Raw genomic sequence first — 27,415 nt, 5'->3', positions numbered from 1 at the left:
ACATGAAAAATAAACAAACCTGACTTCCTGCACAATCACGGACAGCACCTTTAATCTACTAAATATAAAAGAGGTAGGCCTATTTTATTTTATTTTCTGTTGAAAAACAAACTTATTTATACTTTACGATTATGGCACATAATGCGGATATGTTCTGTAATGTGATGCATATTAATTATAGTGTGCACATGTACAGCTGCAATATCATATTTATTGTTTTACACGGCTTACACTGTTTATTGTTTTATGTTACACAACATTATTCACAAATCCATTATGGGAAATCGGATAACTTCCACTGACATCAAGATGTTGCTAACATTTGCACTTATAAATATAGTGTCCCACTGGAAGAAGAAAGTAGCAGTGACAGTCTGCTCAGTAAAATGCTGCAGAATGCGTTGAAATGACCACTAGTCTGAGCTACACTGTAACTAAACTGGGTCATGTGATCAGTCCTCACACACTCTTAGTTAGGAGGTGGAACAGGGAAGCAGTAGGTGGGTCATGTGATCAGTCTTCACACACTCTTATTAGCAAAGATGGTTGATGAGAAGATACTTCCTGAGAGGTCATTTCCTGTCCCTGGAAATGTATGCAAATAGGGCAGCAGTAGTACACGCCCCGCACGAGGGGGGGCCACTATCCCCCATTTATGCAGTGATCGGGCTCCCTTTTAACATTGAGGTCTATGGCAGAATCCAAGAATTTCCCAGAATTTGTCAAAGCCTTATTTTTCTGAGCAATGGATGCACATTTCGGACACGGTATCATGATCTCCAAACCCTCCTCCCCATTTCAGGAGAATGTCATGACAGTATGACCCTCCAGTAGGGAGAAAATTTACATTTTACAACATTAATGAAGGTGTACACCAAGTTTGTTTTGTACTCTGTGTACACCAAGTTAGTTTGCTTCTGTCCCCTCTGGTTCAGTCCCTGCCTGCACAGGGGCGTGTCACTGACGTATGACAGACGTTTGAACGCCTCGGTTCCACGCCAGCCAGAAGCCAGAAGCCGCCTTCCTCCTAATTAATGTTGTGAAGGAAACAAGGAAGGAACTATAGAAGGATGGAGGAATGAAGCCCGATGAACTGCACAAATGAGACGTCCTCGACTGCGTAAACGCCATTTGGAAAACCTGCAACGTCAGTGTAAGGGCGGATCCAAAAGACATGTGACAACAAACATTGACAACATGAAAATACAAAGCCTACAGAGCTGGGGATGAAGCTGGCATGAGAACAGCGAGAGCCAACCTGTCCCGTGGCATCAAGGAAGCAAAAAAGGAATACACTCACAAGATAACCACCCACTTCAAAGACAGCAGGAACGCACAAAGCCTATGGCAGGGCATTCAGGCCCTCACGGACTACAAGCCCGCGCCACAGAGCTGTGAGAGCAACATCCCTCTGCTCAACAACCTGAACCGCTTCTTTGCTCGCTTTGAAGCACAAAACAGCAATTGCCCACAGAAGACCCCTCCCCCTCCACACGAGCAGCCCCTGTGCCTCTCTGCCGACAGCGTGAAGAGGACACTTGCTGCTATCAACACCCGTAAGGCAACAGGTCCAGACAACATCCCAGGTCGTGCGCTGAAGGACTGCGCAGGGGAGCTTAAGGATGTCTTCACAGACATCTTTAACACTTCCCTGAAGCAAGCCATCGTCCCATCATGTTTCAAAGCTGCCACCATCATACCTGTGCCGAAGAAAACTGCTCCATCCTGCTTCAATGACTACCGCCCTGTGGCACTGACACCCATCATCATGAAGTGCTTTGAGCGGCTTGTCATGTCACATATCAAAGCCATTCTCCCCCCCACCCTGGACCCCTTCCAGTTTGCATACCGAGCCAAGCGGTCTACAGAGGATGCAATCTGCTCTGCCCTCCACCCAGCCCTCACCCACCTGGAAAAAAGAGACTCATATGTGAGATTGCTGTTTATAGACTTCAGTTCTGCATTCAACACCATAATACCACAACAACTCATCTGCAAACTTGACAAACTGGGACTCAGTACCTACCTCTGCAACTGGCTACTGGACTTCCTCTGTCAGAGGCCCCAAGTAGTACGTGTTGGCAACAATTCCTCAAGCAGCATCACACTGAGCACAGGGGCCCCCCAAGGCTGCGTGCTCAGTCCGCTGCTCTTCACCCTGCTGACGCATGACTGCACTGCAACCTACAGCAACAATCACATAGTGAAATTTGCTGACGACACAACTCTGGTGGGTCTCATCACCAAGGGCGACGAGACTCAATACAGGCTGGAGGTCGACCATCTGACCACGTGGTGCAGGGACAACAACCTCCTGCTGAACGTCAGCAAGACCAAAGAGATTGTTGTTGACTTCCGGAGAGGTCACACCCAACACCTGCCACTTGACCATCGACGGTGCTGTGGTGGAGAGAGCGAGCAGCACCAAATTCCTGGGGGTGCACATCAGTGAAGACCTCTCCTGGACCACCAACACTGCATCACTGGCGAAGAGAGCTCAGCGCCGCCTGTACTTCCTGCGGAAACTCAGGCGAGCAAGTGCTCCACCAGCCATCATGACCACATTCTACCGAGGCACCATTGAGAGCATCCTCTCCAGCTGTATCGCTGTGTGGGGCGGAAGCTGCACTGAATACAACAGGAAAGCCCTGCAGCGCATAGTGCACACAGCTGGAAGGATTATTGGTGCTTCACACCCCTCCCTGAAGGACATTTACACCACCCACCTCACCCGCAAGGCGACCAAAATTGTGAGTGATGCAAGTCACCCCGCTCACAATCTGTTTGATCTACTGCCCTCTGGGAAGAGGTACAGAAGCCTGCGCTCCCGCACTACCAGACTCACCAACAGCTTCATACACCAAGCTGTAAGGATGCTGAACTCTCTCCCTCCTCTCCCCCCTCCACCCTCAGCTACATAACATCCTGGACATTGGACCCACAATGGCCGCCTGCACTACTCCACTTGCACACTTGCACACTTGTACACTTTACAACTTGTTGTTGTTGTCCTGAAAACACAACACTTCTGCTGCTCTTACATAACTTGCACCACTATGCCACTTTCTTTCTTACTTAGGTCAAACAGAACTACCCAAGCCTTTTATTGGCCTGACTTTGCACTAGTATTTTATTGACTGTCTATGCACAATTTCAACCAAATTTTGCTGCTCTTATTTTTTCATTATTATATGTGCCCTCTTATTTACTTACTTTTTTGTTTACTTGAATGTTATGTTTGTCTGTGGACTTAAATTGGTAAAATATGTCTTGTCTTCACCGTGGGATAGTGAGAAACGTAATTTCGATCTCTTTGTATGTCTGGAACATGTGAAGAAATTGACAATAAAGCTGACTTTGACTTTGACTTTTGACTTTGAAATACACCTGTGTGTGTGCAGGCCCTATGCATGAAAATGTAGGCCTATTTATGGATACAATTAATACAGGACTAATCTGTGAATATGCTAGCATACTGTTTTATGCAATTCAAGACGAGAAACACAGTAGATCAAATTGATTAGAAGAATAATTTAGTAAGGAACTACTGCAACATTTTCTAGGTCACCTCTTCTTAACCTAATCTAACATTAAATATTTAATGCCCACCAGATGGCGCCATGGCACTGAACTTCGGCTGATGTGAGCAAGCAGTGAAAGGGCGCCATCTGGTGGCCATTAAATAACACACAGGTCTGCGGAGGGGAAAGCGAAAGCAAACAGAAGACGGCGCGTCACTCTTAGAAGGCAAAGTAAAATAGTACCCTACTGCAAATTAAATTTTTAAATACAGACTACGACGACGAGTATTTAACAGTGAAGCGTTTGCTCATTTCTTCTTATCTGACTGAGCGCAATGAGTATCTGATGGAGCGATGTCAGACTGCTAACTAATTCCTGACACACGCCACATTTACATAACAGGAGGCAGGCAAGCAAGTGTGTGACCTAGAATGGTGCAGAGAGAAAAAAGGTTTGAACTACATTTTTATAAGATAGCTCGATAGTCAGTCGATAGTTTCAGTAGATATATTAGTAGCCTAGCCTAGGTTACTCCTAGTATCAAGGGTGATTTTTAAGACAGGTAAAACAGATTTAATGGAATAAGGTGGATATGTATTGATCATTTGGATATTTATTTCTGCATTGATTTCTTATTTATTTGTTATATATTGTAACGATTTGATAGCGATGCACACAGTTGTCCAATCAAAAGGTTTAATGCAGAAGCGGGAATCAGCCAACCACATAGACCAAAACACCATTACATAGGAAACACAAGGGAAGTCAAGAAAACAAGCACGATACACAAGCAGGGTAGTCACATACAATACACCGGGTAAAACACATGAGGTACAACGTAAAGAAAGACTACACAAGCTAACACATACATGACAAGGTAAACGCAATTACACTCACTAAAACCGACATTACACAAACCAGTATTCACACACATTGCATTCTGGGAGGCTAGCACTCCAAGACACCGACGTTACACAGCCCCCTCGCGAGCTATTGCCGTCCTTGGCAATATCTCCTCGCTTAGCCATTGCCATAACGTTGGTGTGGGCATTCACTCGCTCAGTCCATCAGTCTGTGGTACCGCCAACAACCCGTGGGGTGCACACGCTGCAGGAGCTCACTCAACGGCTGCCACGCTGCTAGCAGTCCAGTGCGGGCGTGCTAGCAACCACGTGGCCGTCCCCGCTCGTCACCAGCTCCCTCTCAGCAGCCGCCCTCAGGCTGCACTTTCCGCAGCGTGTCACCGCGGCACTCCTCCTCTCCTGGCGGGGCCCTAGGTGGCCTTCCTACCGTAGACTGTGGCACCAAGCACTGGAACTCACGGGTCAACTGTCGCTGCACCTCCGTCGCTCCACTCCACAGTCGCACCGACCAGGATAGGCAGGCACCAGCTCCGCTGCAGCCGGACACGCTGAGCTCTCAGGCCGTCAGCTACCGGTTTCGGTGTCCCTCCTCGCGCTGCCTCCTCGCAGAGCTGTCCTCCTTTGCTCTCGGCCCGCTCCACTCAGTCATGGTCATGACGAAGGCTTGACCCCCCTCTTCTGCCTCGTGCTATCTCCCAACACAGCAAACCTTTTTTTTTTTTTTTTTTGGCGCCGGCCAACAGGCCAACTAGAACAGGCGCCCACACAGCACGGTGCCTCTCACACGCACCCAAACGTTTTAAAGGTCAGAGTTCACAGTGCCTTTCCGTCGAAGCTGCCCCACCGTCATGAGTTCGCTGCCCCCAGCGGCTCCGCCAACCGTCCATCGACCAGGAACCTCTTCCTCGCCGCTCTCCCTCGGCTCTGCTCGCACGTCGCGGCCAGGGCCACCGCCAACTCTAGCCTTGAGCCGCCCGGCGGGGGCAGGGGCTCCTGGTCTTCTCGCAGCGGAGTCAGCGCCCAGGCCAGTGTCGTCTTCTCCGCGACCGCTTCTTCAGGCCCCTCTTCCGGCAAGATCTCCTCCCATGGCAGCAGGCAGGTCCAGGTGACAACTCCTCTCCTCCGGGGGCAGTAACGATAGAAGGCCTCAAGCTCTTTAGCAGCCCTTACAAGGGCTCTCTCCGGATCCTCTTGCGTGGGCCTCCACCCAGTTGTGAGGTCTCCCGCTCCCAGCTTCTCTTGCTGAGCAAAGGCCATGTTCGAAAGTCACTTCTGACACCAATGTAACGATTTGATAGCGACGCACACAGTTGTCCAATCAAAATGTTTAATGCAGAAGCAGGAATCAGCCAAACACATAGATCAGGACACCATTACATAGGAAACACAAGGGAAGTCAAGAAAACAAGCACGATACACAAGCAGGGTAGTCACATACAATACACCGGGTAAAACACATGAGGTACAACGTAAAGAAAGACTACACAAGCTAACACATACATGACAAGGTAAACGCAATTACACTCACTAAAACCGACATTACACAAACCAGCATTCACACACATTGCATTCTGGGAGGCTAGCACTCAGTCCAAAAGACACCGACGTTACAATATTATGTCCCCCCAGTCTGAGTATTGTCTGTTCCTTATCTATTTGTTTCATGTGTTCAACAACAAGGACCATGCTGGAAATAAGTTTTGTACTTTTGCATGTCATCCTTTGGATTGCTGTATATTTATTGTCTTGATCCTGAAATAAATCAAATCAAATGAAATCAAAACAGTACTCGCTACTCCAGCTCCATTTTGGGAAAGAGATTCGGTCGAGAGATTCCTGTAGTCTAGTTGCATTTTCTTGAACCCAGAAATGTTGAGTACCCTAAAGTTTATTGCAGAAATGTCATCTATAAGCCTAGTGGATGGAACTTGCACTTTGGACATTTGCATAATCAGCATAATAAGATAAGGGGAGACACTACAGGTGAATAGGGTAAACATTTGAAATAGAAATCACCATGACACTTTTTCAGCTGATTACTTATGTTCAGGTGAGGAAAAAAATGTATTTCATGTTTTTTCTATTTAATGTTTAAATATGTAAATATGGACTTCTCATTAAATATGCACTACCAGACAAAATCAGATTGTGTGATAAAGCCAGGCTCAAAATTATTTTTCCAAGGGAAAACACGTATACTTGGGGGTCTGAGTTGGTGAAAACCTGTAAGGAAGCTGGTCAGGAGACCGTGTTGACCTGTTACACCACTCCTTACTGCATGGCATCGCTTAGAGCACCTGTAAGGAAGCTGGTCAGGAGGCCGTGTTGACCTGTTACACCACGTTGGCCTTCATGGTGCCCATATGAAGAAAAGGATTGATTTTATTCAAGTGGTTAGACTATAAGGCAGGTGTTGCAGTAAAGGATTGATTTTATTCAAGTGGTTAGACTATAAGGCAGGTGTTGCAGTAAAGGATTGATTTTATTCAAGTGGTTAGACTATAAGGCAGGTGTTGCAGTAAAGGATTGATCTTATTCAAGTGGTTAGACTATAAGGCAGGTGTTGCAGTAAAGGATTGATTTTATTCAAGTGGTTAGACTATAAGGCAGGTGTTGCAGTAAAGGATTGATTTTATTCAAGTGGTTAGACTATAAGGCAGGTGTTGCAGTAAAAAGTCCAACAAGCTCTTTAATTAAGCAGGTGCATGCAGGCAGGCAGCCTGCCATGCTTTGTAATGGCACAAGCTGAGCCCTGGGGAGTGGGAGTCCTGGGTATTACTGTGGGCTTCAGGGGTTACAGTATGTTGAGACTGGAGCTGTAACCTCGGACAGATTAAGGAGTTAAGTACCCCTTGCAAAAGAACTACAGCATGCACACACACACAATGGGTAATAATTTAAAGGAATCTAGTTGCAGTCTTGTAAATAGTGACCCTGCAAGATCTCTAATAATTGCAAAATCATAGTCTGTGACTTAAAACTCTACTACTTGTCTTAAGATGTGAGAGGGTCTGAGAATGTAGTCTTTCAAAAATCTTTTCCAAATCTTTCCAAAGTCTGTCAGTGTAAGGAGGGCTTTATCCAACTTGGATCCAACAAGCTCAGTTCAAAACCCAGCATCTATGACGGTGTGGAGGTGCATTAGTGCCACCGGCATGAGCATCTTGCCCTTCTCGCAAGGCACAATCAATTCTAAATTATGTACACAAGGTTTGAGCAACATATACTGCCATCCAGACAATATATTTTAAAGAGAAGACCTTAAATATGTCAGGAAAACCATGGCAAATTAATTCTGCACATATTTGAACAGTGTTTCTCTATAGAGGAAGAGTCCAGGTGCTACGTTCCACATAGATGACAACATAACAGCAAGGAAACAAAATGCAAGTCCTGCGGGTAAAAGAGGCAGCAACTACTGGAAGCACAATATTCCATCAGACAAGCTGAAAGCAACAATTCATCCACCATGTTGGGGCTACTGTTTATCTTCTATTCATTCCATATTCTCTCTGTAAAATCAGGTAAGTCTGCTTTCATAGATTATTTAACCAAAACACTACACTATATTGGTAGCCTACACACACTAGGGATTCTGCTAGTGACATTTTGGCATGCAGGCTGTAGTAAGATTGGTACAATTGAGTCAGAATGCCTGCAGTCAGCAGGAAACATCAAATATTGTAACACATTGTAAACGAGTTAATAATATATTTTTCAGATAATGAATGGATTTTTAAATGGATATACATCAATTTCTGAAGCATGGTTTAGTGGAATGACTGTTCCATACGGTCTCGCAAGCAGCCTCCTTCAAATGCGCTGTTGACTGTCAAAATACCGATGCGTTCTTTGACGTCGCGCTTTGCGCCGTTAAAGGGAATGACAGATGTCATTCTCATTGGTTTAAATGATGTTACGCCCCAAACACACCCATGACTGATTAAGAAACCTAGGAACACCATGTGCTCGACGTTTGATAATGAAAACACTCCCACTGTGGACTGGACATCCTACTAAATTGGAATAAGCTTTTGACTAGTGACCATGCGCTTTAAACTGTCATGATAGGTCCCAGCATCCCTCTTACTGATTATGCCAGAAAATGGCATCGACTACAAGCACAAAGTCATCACAACTAATAGTAGATGATGCTACATGGCTTCACATGCCAGACATAATCAAGTTCTTAGAGAAATAACTGGGAATTTGTTCTCTGAAAGGCTACCATATCAAATAATAGAGGGGAAGTCCCTCCTCCCTTTTTGGAATGCTACTGCCTCAGAGTGTACAGTATTAGGTCAGTTAACTTAAAGGTGTAGGTAGGTAGGCTAGGTTATAGCATTCAGACTAGACTCCTTTCACCAAGTTTATTCACCTTTTCTTCTACAGGTTTGCATTCTTTGTTGCTGTTTCATATATATTTAGTGGGTGAGACTCCATTCCCAGAATCCCAGACTCTGTTTATGCTGGATGACATTCAGATTGGATACTACAACTCAAAAGACAACAAGTTTGTACACAGAGGCATGAATGGTCTGGAGAGAACACCTGATGCCATAGAACTGGAACTAGCTCCTAAATTGAAATTGAATCATGAACGTATGAAAAATAAGGTCTCTTATCTGAGACAGATTCTGAACCACACAAACAGTGAGTCAAAATAGATATACAATAAATAACAATAAATGTTAGAAATAAACTGATAGTGATGCAGCAGTTCAGAACTAATAATGTGGATTTTAGTGTCTCAACATCTGTCTTTCTTGTGCTTTCTTAGGTATTCATGTTCTACAGAGAGCTGCAGGATGTCAGTTACAGGAAAATGACGACGTAGGAATTTACTTGAGCAAAGACGCATTCAACGGGGAGGCTGGAGATGTCCGCTATTACAATCCACAAAATGACAGCCTTCATTCTGACTGGGTGTGGCCAGAAGCAATGGACAATACATGGCCTGGGGGTGTGCATATACATGGCCTGGGGGTGTGCATATACATGGCCTGGGGGTGTGCATATACATGGCCTGGGGGTGTGCATATAGCATATACATGGCCTGGGGGTGTGCATATAGCATATACATGGCCTGGGGGTGTGCATATAGCATATACATGGCCTGGGGGTGTGCATATAGCATATACATGGCCTGGGGGTGTGCATATACATGGCCTGGGGGTGTGCATATAGCATATACATGGCCTGGGGGTGTGCATATACATGGCCTGGGGGTGTGCATATAGCATATACATGGCCTGGGGGTGTGCATATAGCATATACATGGCCTGGGGGTGTGCATATAGCATATACATGGCCTGGGGGTGTGCATATAGCATATACATGGCCTGGGGGTGTGCATATAGCATATACATGGCCTGGGGGCATATAGCTTATACATGGTACCATGATCTCTGCATTGAACGCCTGAAAACACACTTGGCCAAAGAAAAGAATCGTATTTTTAAAAAGAGTAAGATATATATATATATATATACATATATACTCACACTCTGGACATATTTAGATTGGGTATGGATTGCATTTTTCTTCTTTAACGGTGATCCATTTTAAGGATGACTCATATCATGATTATTTTTTTCCATTATTATGCACTTCACTTTTAACCATTGTATGCTTGTATTTACAATTACTCTTCGCTCCTTGAATGACCCCTGTGTTTGAAATGTGCTAAATAAAACCTGTCTTGACTTGACTATGTTTCATAGTGAAGCCCAGAGTCAGGCTCCTCCAGAAGACACTCCCAGACTCTGGAGGGGCCAAAGTGACCTGCCGGGCCACTGGTTTCTACCCCCGTCACATCAACCTGACCCTGCTCAGAGACGGCCAGCCTGTGTCTGACCACCAGATCACTGGGGGGGAACTGCTACCTAATGGAGATGAGACGTACCAGATGAGGAAGAGCCTGGAGGTCAGTGCAGAGGAACTAAGAGAGAAACACCAGTACTCCTGCACAGCTGAACACCTCAGCCTGGACAACAAGCTGGACATCAGTTTAGGTATTATTGGTTTACAAATATGGAATGTTGGATGTATGTTTTGTAGTGTAGTGTGTAGTTTTAGTATCAGGTGTACAGTTGTGTTTAGTTTTGATGTCTGTGTCTGTCATACTCCTGTACTCGGGATACTTCTGGAAGACAGAACTGACTCTCTCTCTCTCTCTCTCTCTCTCTCTCTGGGCAGATCATGAGTGGGATTCAGTAACCACATCCATTGTGCCCTCCGTGCTTATTGCTGCTGGGTTAGTGTGTCTTGCTGGAGTCGTTGCCTTTATCATATGGAGGAGGACCCACACAGGTGAAATAGCTCTTACTGATTTCACTTAAAGACTGAGACACATAGGTTATCCATATCATACAAATACAATCATAATTAAATTAATTATTAAACATTCAATGCAGCTAAAGTTTTGATGAAGTCCAGACCTGGCTATTGAACTGGTAAACTGTGGCAAATCAATGGCATTGTGCTGATTGGAAATCCCCAGAGGCTCATTGTGTGTACAGTTGATATTTGTGTATCATCAGAACAGTACAACTGCTCATACAATGAGCCTCTAGGTATTTAACTCGGACAGATGGTAAAAAATAGCCATGACACAACAGTGAAATCAATATTGTGAGATGTTTTATCTGCTTATAAAATTGTCAGATACACACTATATGTAAAATTCATGCACACAAAAAAAAAGCTCTGGCCATTTTACCAGCAGTTTAGCCCAGTGCCAGAAAAGACAACAACACTTGTTTATTCCCTGAATGGTATGACTGTAATCACCTGTCCTGTTTTGTACATGCTATTACCTGAATGGTATGGCTGTAATCACCTGCCCTGTTTTGTACATGCTATTACCTGAATGGTAGGGCTGTAATCACCTGCCCTGTTTTGAGACAAATGGTTATGAACGGTGTTTCAGGTCGAGGCTCACAGACCTCTCTGCAAGTGAACACAGACGCTTCAGGTGAGTGTGCCAGAAATTAAAGACAGTTTTCTCATTCCGTACATTTTGTTCATAACTACAAGTGATGAACTTGTTATCAACAAATTACGTAGAAAAAATATAGTAATACCATCGTTAATGTACCATGCTGTCAAAAAAGTTCTAAATTAATGAATTTTGAAGTTTTGAAGACTTGAATTTAAGCTTGTCTGATTTCAAATGCCACCTGTAACTCAGATGTAAAATACTGTGAAAATCACGCAGGCATGTAATTTATGTTGGTTTAGATGACCAAATATTATCAATACATAACTTTTAATACTAAGTTTTTATTGTTAAAGTAGCATGATAATGTTTTGGTCCTGTCCTCCCGCGAAACCTGACCAAACACGTTTTACTCATAGCCTATGCTGTCGGTCGCATTATCATTGTCTTATCATGCATTTTGTCAAAAGACTTTGAATAACTTTGTTAAGAGTTCAGTTGCTAGTCGTGACGTTTTTGGAAGTACAGAATTTGTGTGTTTGTAGCACAAGTAAATTACTGAATGCCCTCCTGTATTTGGCCTGAAAGGTAAACACTGCTCCGAAACATTAGGTGACGTGGTCACTCACTACAATGGGCATTTTACAGGCCCATTTAAGGTATATAAGGTAGATATACACTGGAATATTTCCGTAAGGGCCTTTTACATATTGACAAACATTGATAATAACATGTATATGCCTGTTAATGGTGAAAATAAGCAATTTATTTCAACATAGCATATTCAGCCCATGGGTTACACTGCAGAGTCATCTGATTTATTTCAACATAGCATATCTGACGATGGTATCCAACATGGCTCCCATGATTTGAGTTGGCCAAACTCTCCCTACATACGGCTCTGACACTACTGTACACACACATACAACTGTGTACAATCACAGTGGAAAGTGAAAAGGAAAAAAAAGATCTGTTTATCAATGCTGGCAAACTGACAATACAAACAAAGATCACAAGAGCCTTACACTTTAGCATGGATAGGGTCCCTACAGACAAACCAAAGTATTGTAAACTTTGAACGTGTACAAAGAGGTTATAACAAGACCTGTTTCTGAAGAAGGCGCATTGATTGACTTCGTATTCCAGTAGCGTCAAATTAGGGTGCGCGTTTGATCTTGCAGCGCTGCACAGATCTGGCTGAATCTTACTGTTATTCAAAGATAAGACACAACGTCAAGTTCTCTAACTTTTATTGACCACCGTCATCCACACTCGCTCATGATCTTCACACAATCAACATCCGGTTCCTATACAATAACAGTCCCTAGGTGTTTTCTACACAATAAAAGTTCCTAGGTGATTTCATAGTAAATACAACAAATTATATTTCACAGTTAACAAACTCACTCTCTTCTTAAAATAAAAATAAAAAATGTAAACCCTGAGGCTTTCCAATAAAGTGAACATAATAACAGTGCAAAACAATTTACCTTTTAACAGTATTCAAGTACCATGTTGTTATGAATAAGAGTACAACAAAAACTCTAATCTATATATTTTAGTCAAGTTTCCAGTGTCCCTCACTCAGTGCTTTCAGCAACTGTTCAGGTGAGGCCCCCTTTTTGGTTAAGCAGTCTGCAAGTTGTTCTTTTGTGTTGTTCCACAGAACACGCTCAATTTTCTGTGTTTGGATAAGCTCCTTGATACTACTCACTTCCAGGCGAAGTCTCTTCTCAGAGACAGACTTTGGGGACTTGAGTGCATCAACAAGTGAATAATTGTCAGTTACACAGATTAAAGGTGGAGCACGCTCGGCACCCCCTGTGGCCAATTCAGAAAACAGTGTAGCAAGAAAAATGGCATTATCTATTCCCTCAGACATTGCTAAAGTTTCTCCAGCAAGCGTGCTTCTCACCACTCTCTTAACTCTCTTAGACTGCCAAGAAAGTGGTGAAAATTTGGTGACTCAGGTGCCCTCCTTTAGTGCCCCGATCTGTGAGGTTTCCAAACGAGGCATCACTGAACACTACAATCTTGAGAGCACGGTCTCTACCCAAATGGTGAAAGATTAAACCTACTTTCTTGGACTTCAATTTGCACACTATTCTGTTTGCTTCATGTATTGTTTGCACTGTTGCATTTTTAAGCTTAGAAGCTAGGTAGCTGGCATCAAACAAGACGTCTGGCCTGGTCTGCCTCGCTACCCAGAGAATCTGACCTATCTTTGACCTGAGTTGATCCTTTTCCTCTTCACAAAGAGAAGAGTCATGTTGCACGGCTCGTGAAGGAGCCACATGTATTGGCTGCATGTGTTGAATGTAGTTCTCCTGGTGTATTTGCACAGTTTTGTCAACCGTTACAATGTCTATCCCCACATAACAGAAGTTGTCATGTCCCTCACGTCCAACTTGAAATACCGACGTAAGGTGGGGTATTACTGTATTGGAGAAACTGTCTGTGCCTCCCCAAATGAAGTCATCTACGTGACAGGCAAGTGCCCCACTCACATTGCAGTCCTGATCTGTCCAATAGAAAACAGCTGGATCGACCATGGACATCTTGCCTCCTGCTTTCAGCACTATTTCCTTCACCCTGTTGTACCAGTACAGGGAAGCATCTGCCAGCCCATACACACACTTTCTGAGCTTCCATAATTTTCCAGTACAGTCTGCTTCGGAGGGAGGTCTGATGTAGATGTCACGTGACAGTTCAACTCCCTGTAGGAATGCAGCTTTTATATCCATAGAATGTAGGGTCCATTGTCTTTGACAGATAACAGCCAAAAGTAGTCAAAGCGACTCTGTAGCACAAGTTGGTGAATCCTTTTGCAGTTCTGACATTTGTAATTCTTCAAAACCTCTAGCCACCAACCTTGCTTTTGGTACCAATCCAGTGGGTGTTTCTTTAAGGGTGCATACCCATCTGGTGCTAATGCGCTTTTGTCCTTCATCTTGAACAATTTCAAACACATTGTTATCTCTCCAATTCTTCATCTCTTCCTGTTTAGCTATGTCAAATGATAGATCTTTTGTGATCAACACATCCTCACTGTTATCTGTGGTATTATACCTAACATCAGCAATAATGGATTCTATCTGAAGGTTCTCCAACTTTGATATATCAACTGCATCTGTCTTTCCTGCAACATTGCTTGGCTCAATGAATAGCAGATTGTACCAGCTTTTGTATTTGCCTGTAGATTTGCCAGCACGCCCAAGAACTTCTGCTCTGTGTAAAGTCCCACTGTGGGCATCTCTGTAATTTAGAACTTGTCCTGTTTTCAGATGGACGTCAGCTTTCTGTTCTTTGTCATTACGTATCTCCATACAATCATTTGTCGGCTGTGTTTTGTGTGTGTCAGTGTTTGCTCCGGATTCTGTGTCCTCCATGTCGCTATCATGTTGCTCATCATCTTCCATGTTCACTTTCCTAAGTCTGAGGTAGTGCACCCTAACACATGTTCCTCCGTGCCTGACAAACACTACTGCTCCATCCTGACCAATTACAACTCCTGGTCCTTTCCATTCTGTACAGTCAACTCTCTTATAGTGCACTCTGTCACCCATTTCGTATCTCTCATCTGTGCTGCGTAGTTGTTTACGCAGAGCTCTCCTTATTCTCTCCGAACACTCTGCCTCTGTAAATGCTTTCCTTGCTGCATGTAAAGCGGAGATGTGTTTTGCTACCCACTCACCTCTTGTGGTGCCCTCTAAAGCTGGGGGCTTGTCAATCAGCACTGAGGGCAAGTTGGGATTCTGCCCAAACACCAACTGATGAGGACTGTAACCGTGAACATTTTGCATGGTATTCTTCGCCATAAGCGCCCAGTCTAATGCAGTGTCCCAGTCACAGCCGTTACTTGTCCTCACTTTCATGATGATCTCAGTCAGCGTTTGATTGTGTCGCTCTATCAGTCCATTGCTCCATGGGCTGTATGCAGCTGTTGTTTTTACTTCTATGTTAAAGTTTTCTGCCATGTCTCTAACCTCATCATTGTTGAACTCTCCCCCATTATCGCTGAATAGTTTCTGAGGTGGGCCATGCACACTTATCCAGTCATGAATAAAGTGTTTAACTATTTCAGATCCTTTCTTTGTGGTCAAAAGGCTTCCTGCACTAAATCGTGTGAATTGATCAATAATGTGGAGATACCAAAGACCTGGCTCAAGCTCATGCAGATCTACTGCCACGGTTTCATTGTGCTGTGATGCTAGTGGAAGACCATCAGCAGGCCTTGGTTTTGTCCTACTGTATCTCTGACACGTCTCACATTCACTGACAATTTTCTGAAGAACGATGGCACATTCTGCATCTTTAGTGCCTGAGCTAGATAGAAGCCTCAGCAATCTGTCAGCAGAGGCATGACCAAATTGTCTATGAAGCTTCACTAGGATTTTTTGTTTTTCAACTTTGTTCATTTGTTCTGAAATGGACAGAATTTCCTCATCACATTGCTTTTCTGTGTCCTTATTGCTGTCTTCATTTGAAGCAACACCCTCAGCAGCTACAAGGATATGGTCATCACTTGGCATGGTTTTGCCCTCTTTGTCCATAATGTTCACACAGTAATGACCAGAGCCCGTAAAATCCAGCTTTACAGGTTGACTGAACATCACTGCACTGTCATTTTCCATATCCAGCACAGTCCCCGCTTTTTTCATGGATGCCTTGCTCAAAAGCAGTGGAATCTTTGCTGGAACTATTTCAGTCTCAATGCTGCACTTCGTTAGGCCTATCTTAGCAGGAATTTGCAGTTTTCTGGTGGAATGGACCACTTTTCCATCACCAAACTTAAATGGTCTATTACTGCATTGCTCTGTCTTCTTCAGACTCTCTAATTCCTTTTGGCTTAGTCCTGCGATATAGCTATCTAGCCATTCTTCTCCACACACGGTACGTGTGCATGCTGTATCTATTATTGCAGAGCCAAAACATTCAGTTAAAAAGATCTCTGTGTCTGTTGGTGACTCTTTAGTAAAGAGAGTGATATTGCACTCTTCAACGTTGTCAGTCTCACAGTGGGTACATTTTATTTGCTCACCCTTGTGTGGGCAGTCTTTAGCCCAGTGGAACGTACTTTGGCAAATGGCACACTTTGATCTGCGCCCATACCTGTCCAAAGGGTTAGTGCCAGGCAGAGGTGTCTTTTGCTGTTCATTTTTGGACCACGTCTTGCCCCTCTGACGTCTTTGCTCTGTTGTGACATATGCAGTTTCCTGATTTATTCCCATAGGGTGCACAAACGTTTTCCCTCCAAAAATCCTTTTCAGTGCGGACTTCATTGAAGCAAAAGTCAAATCTGTACACGCTGTTAAAGCTAACTGTCGGTCTTTTACTTCCAAGCATGCAGTATCTAGTAGTTTGAAGGCTAAAGCTGCATCGGGGAGCTCCATTTTATACTTGTGCATCATTGAGTATCGCTGTTCAAATTCAATGATGTAGTCCACCATGGATAAACTACTGTCCCTTATAATTCGATCAAAGTTTGAATATGCCTCATACGTTCGGTCTTTTTCCTCTTTGAGAAACAATCCATCAAGTTTTTCTTTATTAAAGTCAGCATGCCAGTGTCTTTATTAAAGTCAGCATGCCAGTGTCTTTATTATTCATCGAAGGTCGGCGGAACTTTATAATTGCTAACCATCCTCTGCTACCAATGTTATTCAAAGATAAGACACAACGTCAAGTTTTAATGACCACCGTCACCCACACTCGCTCATGAACTTCACACAATCAACATCCGGTTCCTATACAATAACAGTCCCTAGGTGTTTTCTACACAATAAAAGTTCCTAGGTGATTTCATAGTAAATACAACAAATTATATTTCACAGTTAACACTTACAATACAAACATGCCTCACGTTCAGCCTGATCTACACAACGCTGAATCTTACAATACAAACATGCCTCACATTCATTCATTCTCTAGCTCTCCATTCACTGAGACTGGCTCTATGAATGGGAAACAAAGTGAGGGCAGCCTGCCCCCTCAAACGATAACAAAACACTGTGTGGGGTTTGGTCTTTGGTTCAAATGTAATGACAGAGTGTGAGGGGTGTATCCATACTGAAGCTTCTGTCCCAGAGTCTATATTTCCTCACTGAGTACATACAGGAAATACGTATTTACATAGTCAATAGGCTTTGAGTTCTGTAGTCAGTTTTTTGTTGGCCATCGCAAAAGCAGATTAATTGATCAAGTTTGTACCCCTTTGCGTAGGTTTCTCATGTTTATTTGAATAAAACATTATACTAGCATACTCACAGATTAGTCTTGTGTAAATTTTATTCAGTACATTTTCATGTGAGTACACACACACACAGGTGTATTTTCATTTTGTCAATGTTTGTTGTGTTTTTAGGGTGTGAGTATAGTGTTGCAGGTAGCAGGTGCTGTCATGTTTGGATTCACTGATCCCACAGCTGCCCTCTTCCACCTCCTAACTAAGAGTGTGTGAAGACTGATCACATGACCCACCTACAGCATATACTCTATTAGAAGGTCCCAAACGTTCCCATGCTCTGGAAAAGTATGTGGAAGGGAATGTGTGAAGGACAGCAGGATGCTATGGTGAAGGAGAGGACTAGGCCTAGGACACAAGAGGCTTTCAGCTGTTGATGTGAATGTGAATGTGTGAAGGACAGCAGAATACTATGGAGAAGTGAAGGACTAGCACACAAGTGGGCTTCAGGTTCTATTTAGTGACGTCATCTCATGATAGAATTACAGATGTTTCTATTCTGGTTCTATTTAGCGACTCGTGATGAAATGACAGATGAACAGGCCATGTGATTCATCTGCATTCATATAACTTACTGACATCATACCATTCACTTGCTGTTTTAAACACCATGCAGCAATTTGACCTTTTGTGGTGTCAAGAATGAACAGATTTTGATGTTTTATGGACATTTTCATATGGTCAGACGCATACCTTGGCGTTTTCCTGGACAGTAGCGTTTCATTCTCCCACCACATCACTAATGTCTGTTGGTCTCCTGGACAGTAGCGTTTCATTCTCCCACCACATCACTAATGTCTGTTGGTCTGCGCTTTTTCCCCTCAGGAACGTCTCCAGACTGCACCCTGCACTCAAACAACGCTCCGCTGAAGTGCTCGTCAACACCCTCGTAACATCACACAACGCTCCACTGAAGTGCTCGTCAACACCCTCGTAACATCACACAACGCTCCACTGAAGTGCTCGTCAACACCCTCGTAACACCACACAACGCTCCACTGAAGTGCTCGTCAACATCCTCGTAACACCACACAACGCTCCACTGAAGTGCTCGTCAACACCCTCGTAACACCACACAACGCTCCACTGAAGTGCTCGTCAACACCCTCGTAACACCTTTCATCAACTACTGCACTGCAATCCTGACAGGCATTCCAAACAAACTCATCCATCGCCTCCAACTCATTCAACACTCTGCAGCACGGATCATCACCTGCACAAAGTCCTCCCAACATGTTACACCTCTCCTGATAGAGCTACACTCTCAACAGATCAACTTTGCACCCAAACTGTGGAACTCACTCCCCTCACACATCCGCACTCTCCACTCAATACAATACAAACCGGCTCTTGAAACCCACCTTTTCTAGATAGCTTATGGACTTTAATGTGCCTTTTACTACCACTATGTTTTTAATTAGTGTGCTGATTATTATTATCATTTTCCACTGTGTTAACTCTACTCTGTGTTAACTGTAAAGTGGCCTTGGGTACTCTGAAAGGCACTATGTAACAAATAAACAGTATTATTATTATTATTACTTTGCACTATAAAAGCAATAGATAGAACTAGGTAGAACTCATTTCTTGAGTTGCCTTTTTGTATTGTCCATTGCTACAGTACCTAGTGGCCACATATTTTTTGTTTGTCTACATTAAAAACGGATAATCTGCTCTCTGCCTCAGACACACACACACCGCACACACATTACGCTGACACGTACTGTACACATTTCTTGTAACGTCTTTAAATGTAAATGTGTAAATGTAAAGTTTTCCTTACTTTGGTTTTAGTCACAACAATGTAATGAAAATGCAACCAAACAGAATAAAGATACAGGATTCCTGCAGTTATGAATTGATGTAATAATGTATTGTCATATTGGTGAAAAAGGCAAAGAACATCTTTTTGTCATGATGTTGCAATATTATTCTTATTCTGTGTGGATTTCTTGAGTTGATACCAATGTCTGTTCAATTCCATGTTAATAGTCACAATCTAAATATGTAGAGAAACAAATGTTAATGCTTTGAATACTTATTTCCCCATCATATGCAGCTAATAAACATATGAGCATTGATGACATGATTCTTACATTGAAAACATTTATTATACAACACCAGTTACATTTTTTGTATTTAGAGAAGTGAATTTGTAAAATGTATTACTTCAAATATGAATGTGATGAAATCTGCACACAAATGAGAGGGAGAGACAAATGAGATGTTTGACAGCCCTGATTTACACATAAAGATGATTAAACACATATGATGATGTTGCCCAATCATCACTAATAATATAACAAACAACACAAAAACAATTCATACACACACTTCATCCATACACACACACACACTTCATCAATACACACACTTCATCCACACACACTTCATCCATACACACACTTCATTCATACACACTTCATTCATACACACACTTCATCCGTACACACTCTTCATACACACACTTTCTATGTAAGATGGTGAACATATGAAGTTTACTGACATGTGGCTGTTTTAAACGGTAATTGTATGAACCTTAGCGGTCGCTACAGCTACAGGCTTTGAGACGACACCAGTTGGAGAATGTGATGCATGTTGGGAACTGTAGGTTATCAGTGTAAATGCTATGTGGAGTTATGTGTAGTGAATCAGTGCTCACGAACAGTGAGTTTGGTGAAAGCAAGACCTTCACTTTTCACAAATACAATGGGATGGATTCATTAGAGTCTGTGTATTTGTAGATGTTTACAGTTTGGACTGTTCCTCAGCTCACTGAACAGAGGTCAGGGGAACTGATGCTCCAGGCTGTAGGAGGAAGAGAACACTTCATCAGATCAGCTGAAGGACACACAGAGACCAACGACGGAAACTGTCATCACCTCATATGTAAATGCTGGACATACAGTTAAAAACACAAAACATAGAAATGCACATTAACCCCTTACTGTACATGAGAATGAGTTACAGTGGGCAGTGCTTCGAATTGGCCAGCTTCACTCGCGGTCCGCGCGTGGGATCACGCGGTATCACGCGACTTTAATTTGTATTTTTCCAGTGAGACGCTGCAACAACCCAAACAACCGGTAGATGGCTCAAGTGAGCAGGGTGTCTCCTAAAAAGAAATGGAGCCTGGAAAACCCAACACAGACTTCACTACAGACTTTAGCAGACTGGTTTAGAAATAATGTAATAGCCAGAAATATGCCTGCCCTAATAAAGAAATATTTGGTTAACTGCGAGTGAATCCCGTTTGCAGCCGTAGAGACGCAGGACAAATTAAACATTCTGGTTTTCTCCGAGTGCAACGATGATAGACAGACATCATTTGGACAAAATATAGAGTATTAACCTCCGTTGCTCAGCCAAATGCCTTCCTGTTACGTCCTGTTATCACGGAGTTAGGCCTACAGGCGATAAACGATTTTTGATGGTCACAAGTTTACTTCATTAGGGACTGTTCGTTATTTATTTAAGGGGCTACCGGAGGAGTTTGGGGAGCATTAGTCCAAAAAGACGTGACCCTCCCTCGCCAGCAATACATTTTTCTATGACCCTCCAAAGTGATTATGAAAAAATCACTGTCAACTTTTTCCGGGTTTATCGCCTACTGTATTTTAACGTTTTCACATATTTGGCCATAAGCCGTTTATCATAGGCTATCACGAAACCAAACTACAAAGGCGAACACTTTAACAGGGGGAATTAATTGGGCATGAATCATGCTGAACGCTATTTCGCTACCTTAGAATAATAAGGTTCTATCTGCGTTTTGAGTAGGTACAACCGGGACGATTGAAACGGGGACGAATGAAACATTCCGGTTTTCTCCGAGTGCAACGATGATAGACAGTCATCATTTGGACAAAACATGGAGCATATTAACCTCCGTTGCTCAGCCAAATGCCTTCCTGTTACGTCCTGGTATCACGGAGTTACGAGCGATAAACGATTTTTGATGGTCACAAGTTTACTTCATTAGCGGTTTATTTTTTTGGATTATTAAAGAGTGTTCTTCATTTAAAGGTTTGACTTCGTGCTTATTCAGTAGAGCATTTAGTGCTCTCCCCAATCCCAGACGTTCACATTGCATGTTTGTTTGTAATGGATGCAACCGCGAGATAGGCTATGCGTTTGACAATAAGTTGTTAACAGAACCAAGACATATAGCCCAGCAGCAATCTAGGGACTGATCGTTATTTATTGAAGGGGCCACCGGAGGAATTTTGAGTGCTTCAGTTGGAAGTTGCATGACCCTCTCTTGCCTGCTAGAAATTGTTCAATGACCCTCCGACAGAATTGTTAAAAAAAGACATGACCCTCCCCTGCCAATTGTCTTCCGCCCGCGCCACAGCCACACACTTTGTGATAACATTCTTAAATCAATCTTTCCCGTGAGCTTGCATGCTACCAGTCCTTCCTTTTCAAATGTGTTGCGCCTGTTTGCACAATTTCACAAATAATCATATGTGATTAATAGTATGACAAATAATCCCTGTGCACGGGGACCGAAACAATGCATGCCAACTTTTTCCGTGTTTATCACGTATTTTAACTTTCCCCGCCGTCTTGCCGTTTTAATGTTTTCCCGTAGAATATCCCATATTTGAATACTCTCATAACAGCCCTGCCATCGGGCCTGTCTCTGTGTTGCCCTGTTGCTACCCCTTGCCCTTCCAACGAAACAGATGTCTTCAAATCATCGTTTTCCTTGCTTGAAGGCGAACTTAGAGTGATAAACCTATTTAAGTTTAACGGCGCGATTGTCGTGAGAGCACGATTCATTGGCGCTTGCATGTTCGGCCTTATGTCTACGTGCGCACCTGAGGCTACTCAGCTGCAAGAGAAATAATTTCCCCTCTTTGTATGTTCACTGCAAGTTGGCCTACCATAACTTACCAACTCTGCACTGTAGACTGGCTATTTATATTTTTCTGTGAAATAAGCAAATGTATTTGTTCAACTTTATGAAGCAGAATTACGCATAGGGTACTTGGAACATAATACATTTGACAAAGGACAGATGAATGTTGCTAGTGACAAAATATTAACTTTCAGTGTTTTACGATGTCTTTGTCATGGGGAAGTGTTTTTCCCCATGCATTTATTCTAGGTTACTGTCAGTGACTGCCGTGAGAGAAGCGGGTTCTGTGTTTCGTTCATGTCAGTGACTGACGCGAGAGAAGCGGGGTCTGTGTTGTGTTGTGTTGCGTTGCGTTAATTTATTTTCATTGGGCATACCGTGCCGTGCCGTCCACAGCTCTTCAGTTCTGACAAAGCCAAAATTACTCCTTAGCGCGTTTGTATGGTTATATTGCTTGACTGGGGGGGGGGGGGTCCCAAGCAGCTTTCAGCCATAAGGCTACTTTGAGAACATTTCAATTCACTCGACACTAATATTCAAAATGTTGAAAACTATTTCGGCATAGCCTATAAAGCAGTTTAATTAAATGGAATGTTAGTGGTAAACAAACGAGCTACTTGGTGAGGCTTGGCCTCACAGATGCGCTCGTGCCTTAGATGGCAGGAAAAATCTTCACGATAGGCCTATTAACTAACCACCCGATTCACGTTGGCTGGGGGGAAGGGGGGCCATCAGACAATTGTGCCCAGTTAATCCGGCCCTTCCCCCAAAAAATCACACCTTCCCACCTCTGACAGCTTAAAAGAAGTCAAGAGGACTCCTTACTCACAGACCTATTCACAAACCTGCGGTTTTGAAATCCTATGCAGCTACAGGAGCTTCCAATCGCGAGGAAGCAATTTTGCATTGTAGGCATAACTAACATGCAATAACGCCGCCAACAACAACCAAAACTAGGCTAATCATTGTCAACATGTAAATTAAATGTAACATTATTGTGAATCAAATTAAAATGTTCTCTTTTGCAAACGTAGGCATAGTAACAGAATAATTTAATAATGTTACAAGATACTACATCAATCCGTATGTTTCATTGGGCTACTAGGCTATTTGTTTTGCCTTGATTCATTTAGGCTAGGCCTTTTTATTCAGGGGCCATATTCACAAAGAATTGTAAGGCTAAAAGTAGCTCCTAACTGGCGAATTTAGGAGCAACTCCTAAAAATAATGGGCGTGTCACTCCTAACTTTAGGACTCCTAATTTTTTCACAAAAAGTAATTCACGAAGCATTTTAGACCTAAAAGTAGCACCTAAGTCTGGGACAGCTTAAGTCGAGAGGACTCCTAACTCACTAAGACCTATTCATAAACAGCTTTTTTGTGGCATTTTACGTTGCGATGTTTTGACATATTCTATGCGCAACAGGAGCTTCCAATTGTGAGGGAACAATTTTGCATTCATAAAGGGATGCAATAACGCCACCAACAACAACACAAACTACTCATTGTTAACATGGAAATGAAATGTAAGGTTTCATTGTGAATCAAATTAAAATGTTCTCCTCTTTGCAAACGTAGCCTAGGGATATGGTGACAGATTAATTTAATAAATGTTGCAAAGGTAGGCTACTGCATCAATCCATAGGCCTATGTTTCATTAGGCTACTAAGCTATTTGTTTTGCCTTACTCTTTATTCATTTAGGCTAGGCCTTTTTATTCAGTTATTAATCATCTTCCGTCCTTCACACTACTTGTGTAGCGCACGCATTCTCCGACCTGTCACCTGTCAGTCATCATCGGAAGGGAGGTGTTTGGAATTCCCGCGTTACAATCGTCAGCCAATCAAGGTGGTCACTTCAGTCAAGCTCGTGCATGAGTAATGACGTCATCCATAGCCACGAAGACTCACTCCTAGTTTAGGAGTTGTCTGAAAGGCTTTGTGAATAACTTTTAAGAGAAAACTCCAATCTAAAATCTTTAAGTGCGATTTAGGAGTAGCCTACTCCTAGTAGTAAGATAAAAGCCTTTGTGAATAGCCTACGGCCCCAGTTATTCATCATCTTCCGTCCTTGTGTAGCGCACGCATTCTGAGACCTGTCACTCATCATCGTAAGGGAGGTGTTTGGAATCATGCCCGCGTTACAATCATCAGCCAATCAAGGTGGTCACGCTTGCCCATTTACCCAAATTAATGGTCGAATATTACTGATGATCATTGTTATTTAAGAACATGCAGTGTGCGTACCAAAAACATCTTGCTCGTAAAAAAGCATCATAACGCACATTCTGGCGGGTCTGTTATTTACTGTAGGCTGCGCAAACCACATGCCTTTATTTTGGGCAAGCCTGCATTCATTCAACCTTTATTTATTCTCGGAGGGTCATTGAGGGAAGCCCTCATTTTCAATGAAGCCGAACTTACAGAAGCGAAGCAAAGCGCTCCACAAACAAGACAACATTCGAGGCCTTCTGTTGAAGAATTTTATATAAAGCCTGCGCTGACAGTAATCCTCCTGCCCCTGATAGGCCTACCACAGCTGTGGATAGTGTGGAATGTTCAAGTAATAACACAATCCAATGTGTGTCTCAATTGTCCCCCGCTGACCACCTCACACATTTCTCTAGATTTTGCAACGAACTTACATGACACAATGCCATAAAATATGCCAGTTTTAGGACACAGAATAATGTTTGTAATGATACCAGGTAGGCCAGGTATTGTCGAAGGTGCATGGTGAAGTGAAATTCTTACTTTGGAAAACAAACATTTGCCGATATCATCGCCGATCATCAGAATATTGCAATAGATTCTGTGTTCTGGACTGCAGGTAACTTGTTAAGCCAGTGGTTATCAAACTTTTATTTCATTCCCCACTTTGATCAAGGGGCATGACTGATGATAGTGGAGATAACGTGTTATCCCGAGGCTTTTGCAAGTCAGCATCTTTGACGGTAGTCTATTAAAAATTAAAAAAAAGTTTTCGATGTCCCAAACGGAGAGCCATACTTTATTGTTTTTAACGATCTCTATGCTACTCACAAAAATGTAGGCATGGGGACATGATGAAGTAGGTTATCCAACTGTCGTGTGTTAAATTATTGTGATTACGAGCCAGTGGTTTTCAAACATTATGTGTGACTCGGACATCTAACTAAATGCAACAGGCTCATATCGTCCTCGCATTCGCAAAATGAGGACCAGTGTTTTGTCAAATTGCAAATAGCTATTCGTTTTAACTATTTTTTTTTATGATAGTAGCCTATACAAAAAGCACTTTATACTATCTTAATATTGGAATATGGGGAGGGAAGTGGCGCGTCTGCAGTCAGCCAAATATGAATGTAATTCTGCGGCATAAAGCAGATGTAATTGTTTATCGTACAGAAAAATAAAAATGACATGTCAAGCAGTCAATTGACTACATTGCAGTCAAGAAGTAGGGCAAATTAATTTACGAAACCAAAACGTGGGTCATAGTTGTCTAAGCCTCTATTGCGTAGCCTGTTAAAAACGTCGCCAGATAGTATTAAATCGGCAACAACATTGTTTTCTGCAGAAGCCTACCCAAGGCTACAGATTAATTCTGAACAGTTATTTCTCTACTGGCTCAATTATCACACCACTGTTTTGATTTGCGTAGTTGCGTTAACCCCAACACTGACAATAATGTAGACAGCAAATTTCGATTTCGATTTTCGTGTAGTCAAGCCTTAAGCCATACCCAAGTAGCCTAAATCGAGGTAATGTTTAATTATGCATGATTTATTTTGTTATTGAATTCGTAGGCTGGGATTACTCTCGGCAACAATTATGTAAGGGACGGCAGGCAGAGCGATGTACAGTGGCAGAGCGACGCACAGTGGCTGAAAGTGGTACTAAAGCTTCTCGCAGCTTCACGCCGCGTAATGCGCGAATGAAGTGGTCATTTGAAAGCGATGCCCACTGTATTATGAACATTAACCCCTTACATGAGAATGAGTTATTATGAACATTAACCCCTTACATGAGAATGAGTTATTATGAACATTATCCCCATACATGAGAATGAGTTATTATGAACATTATCCCCATACATGAGAATGAGTTATTATGAACATTATCCCCTTACATGAGAATGAGTTATTAATATATGCAGTGGCAGTCCCAGCTTATGATGTCCTGGGCACCCAAACATTATTTTGTAACAATTTCACATTAGCAGCACGGGCTCCTGCAGAGTAGCCTATAGGGCCCCCACTCCCCACACAGGGACACATGATTGACATGACATGCAAATGAGCGATAGAAAACTGATTGGCGCAAATGAGAGCTGCAAAATAGCGAGGGCTCATGCCGGCCTCGACAAGATGTCGCCCATGCTGCCCATATGAGGAACGGAAAGAAAGAAAGAGCAAAAACATACAACGTCAACTTCACTGATAGCAGCTCAGCATCTGGTCTTGTGATACTCACTGTAGTGTCTCCAGTTTACAGTTGGGATCCTCCAGAAGAGAAGAAAGATGCTTCACTCCTGAGTCTCCTGCTTTATTCCCTCTCAGCCACAGCACTCTCATGTGTGAGGGGTTTGATCTCAGTGCTGATGCAAGAGCTCTGAAGCCTTCATCTCCAATACTGCAGTGTGACAGACTGTAGAGAGAAGCAGGAGAAATACTACATCTTCATTTCCTTTTGGACAGTCAAACATTACGGACACCTTACAATAATAATGTGTGTGTGTGTGTGTGTGTGTGTGTGTGTGTGTGTGTGTGTGTGTGTGTGTGTGTGTGTGTGTGTGTGTGTGTGTGTGTGTGTGTGTGTGTATTCAACAAGAAAATGCAGTGATAATACGTATTTAAGAATAACATTAACCGATTTCATGCAAATGAGTAAATACTTGTTTTGTGTGAGAAAAAGAGACAAAAAAACAGCAGCTCAGCATCTGGTCTTGTGATACTCACTATAGTTTCTCCAGTTTACAGTTGGGATCCTCCAGAAGAGAAG

The 27,415-nt window shown here is 42.9% G+C and overlaps 2 protein-coding genes across 3 annotated transcripts in view; one reads left to right on the top strand and one right to left on the bottom strand.

The window, feature by feature from the left end:
• The window catches only part of LOC121715174 (major histocompatibility complex class I-related gene protein-like), a 29,242-nt gene extending 10,350 nt beyond the window's left edge, over positions 1-18,892 (top strand). Inside the window, exons 8-15 of the mRNA XM_042100619.1 lie at positions 7,699-7,909; positions 8,778-9,038; positions 9,166-9,356; positions 9,768-9,852; positions 10,109-10,399; positions 10,584-10,697; positions 11,317-11,361; positions 18,395-18,892. Of these exons, the coding sequence (XP_041956553.1) occupies positions 7,855-7,909; positions 8,778-9,038; positions 9,166-9,356; positions 9,768-9,852; positions 10,109-10,399; positions 10,584-10,697; positions 11,317-11,361; positions 18,395-18,462 (1,110 nt within the window). The 5' untranslated portion in view covers positions 7,699-7,854 and the 3' untranslated portion in view covers positions 18,463-18,892. The remainder of the gene's footprint in view (positions 1-7,698; positions 7,910-8,777; positions 9,039-9,165; positions 9,357-9,767; positions 9,853-10,108; positions 10,400-10,583; positions 10,698-11,316; positions 11,362-18,394) is intronic.
• A 772-nt stretch (positions 18,893-19,664) lies between these two features.
• LOC121715131 overlaps positions 19,665-27,415 on the bottom strand; it is a 315,706-nt gene continuing 307,955 nt past the window's right edge. For both annotated transcript variants that reach the window (XM_042100520.1, XM_042100522.1), the window contains 3 exons: positions 27,373-27,415; positions 26,888-27,061; positions 19,665-20,377 (listed from right to left, as the gene is read on the bottom strand). The exon at positions 27,373-27,415 is cut by the window's right edge and continues 131 nt beyond it. In XM_042100520.1, the coding sequence (XP_041956454.1) occupies positions 20,356-20,377; positions 26,888-27,061; positions 27,373-27,415 (239 nt within the window). In that variant the 3' untranslated portion in view covers positions 19,665-20,355. The remainder of the gene's footprint in view (positions 20,378-26,887; positions 27,062-27,372) is intronic.

Source organism: Alosa sapidissima, chromosome 8 (assembly GCF_018492685.1).
Source record: "Alosa sapidissima isolate fAloSap1 chromosome 8, fAloSap1.pri, whole genome shotgun sequence".
Classification (NCBI taxonomy): Eukaryota; Metazoa; Chordata; class Actinopteri; order Clupeiformes; family Clupeidae; genus Alosa; species Alosa sapidissima.
This window is presented reverse-complemented; position numbering and strand designations above follow the sequence as displayed.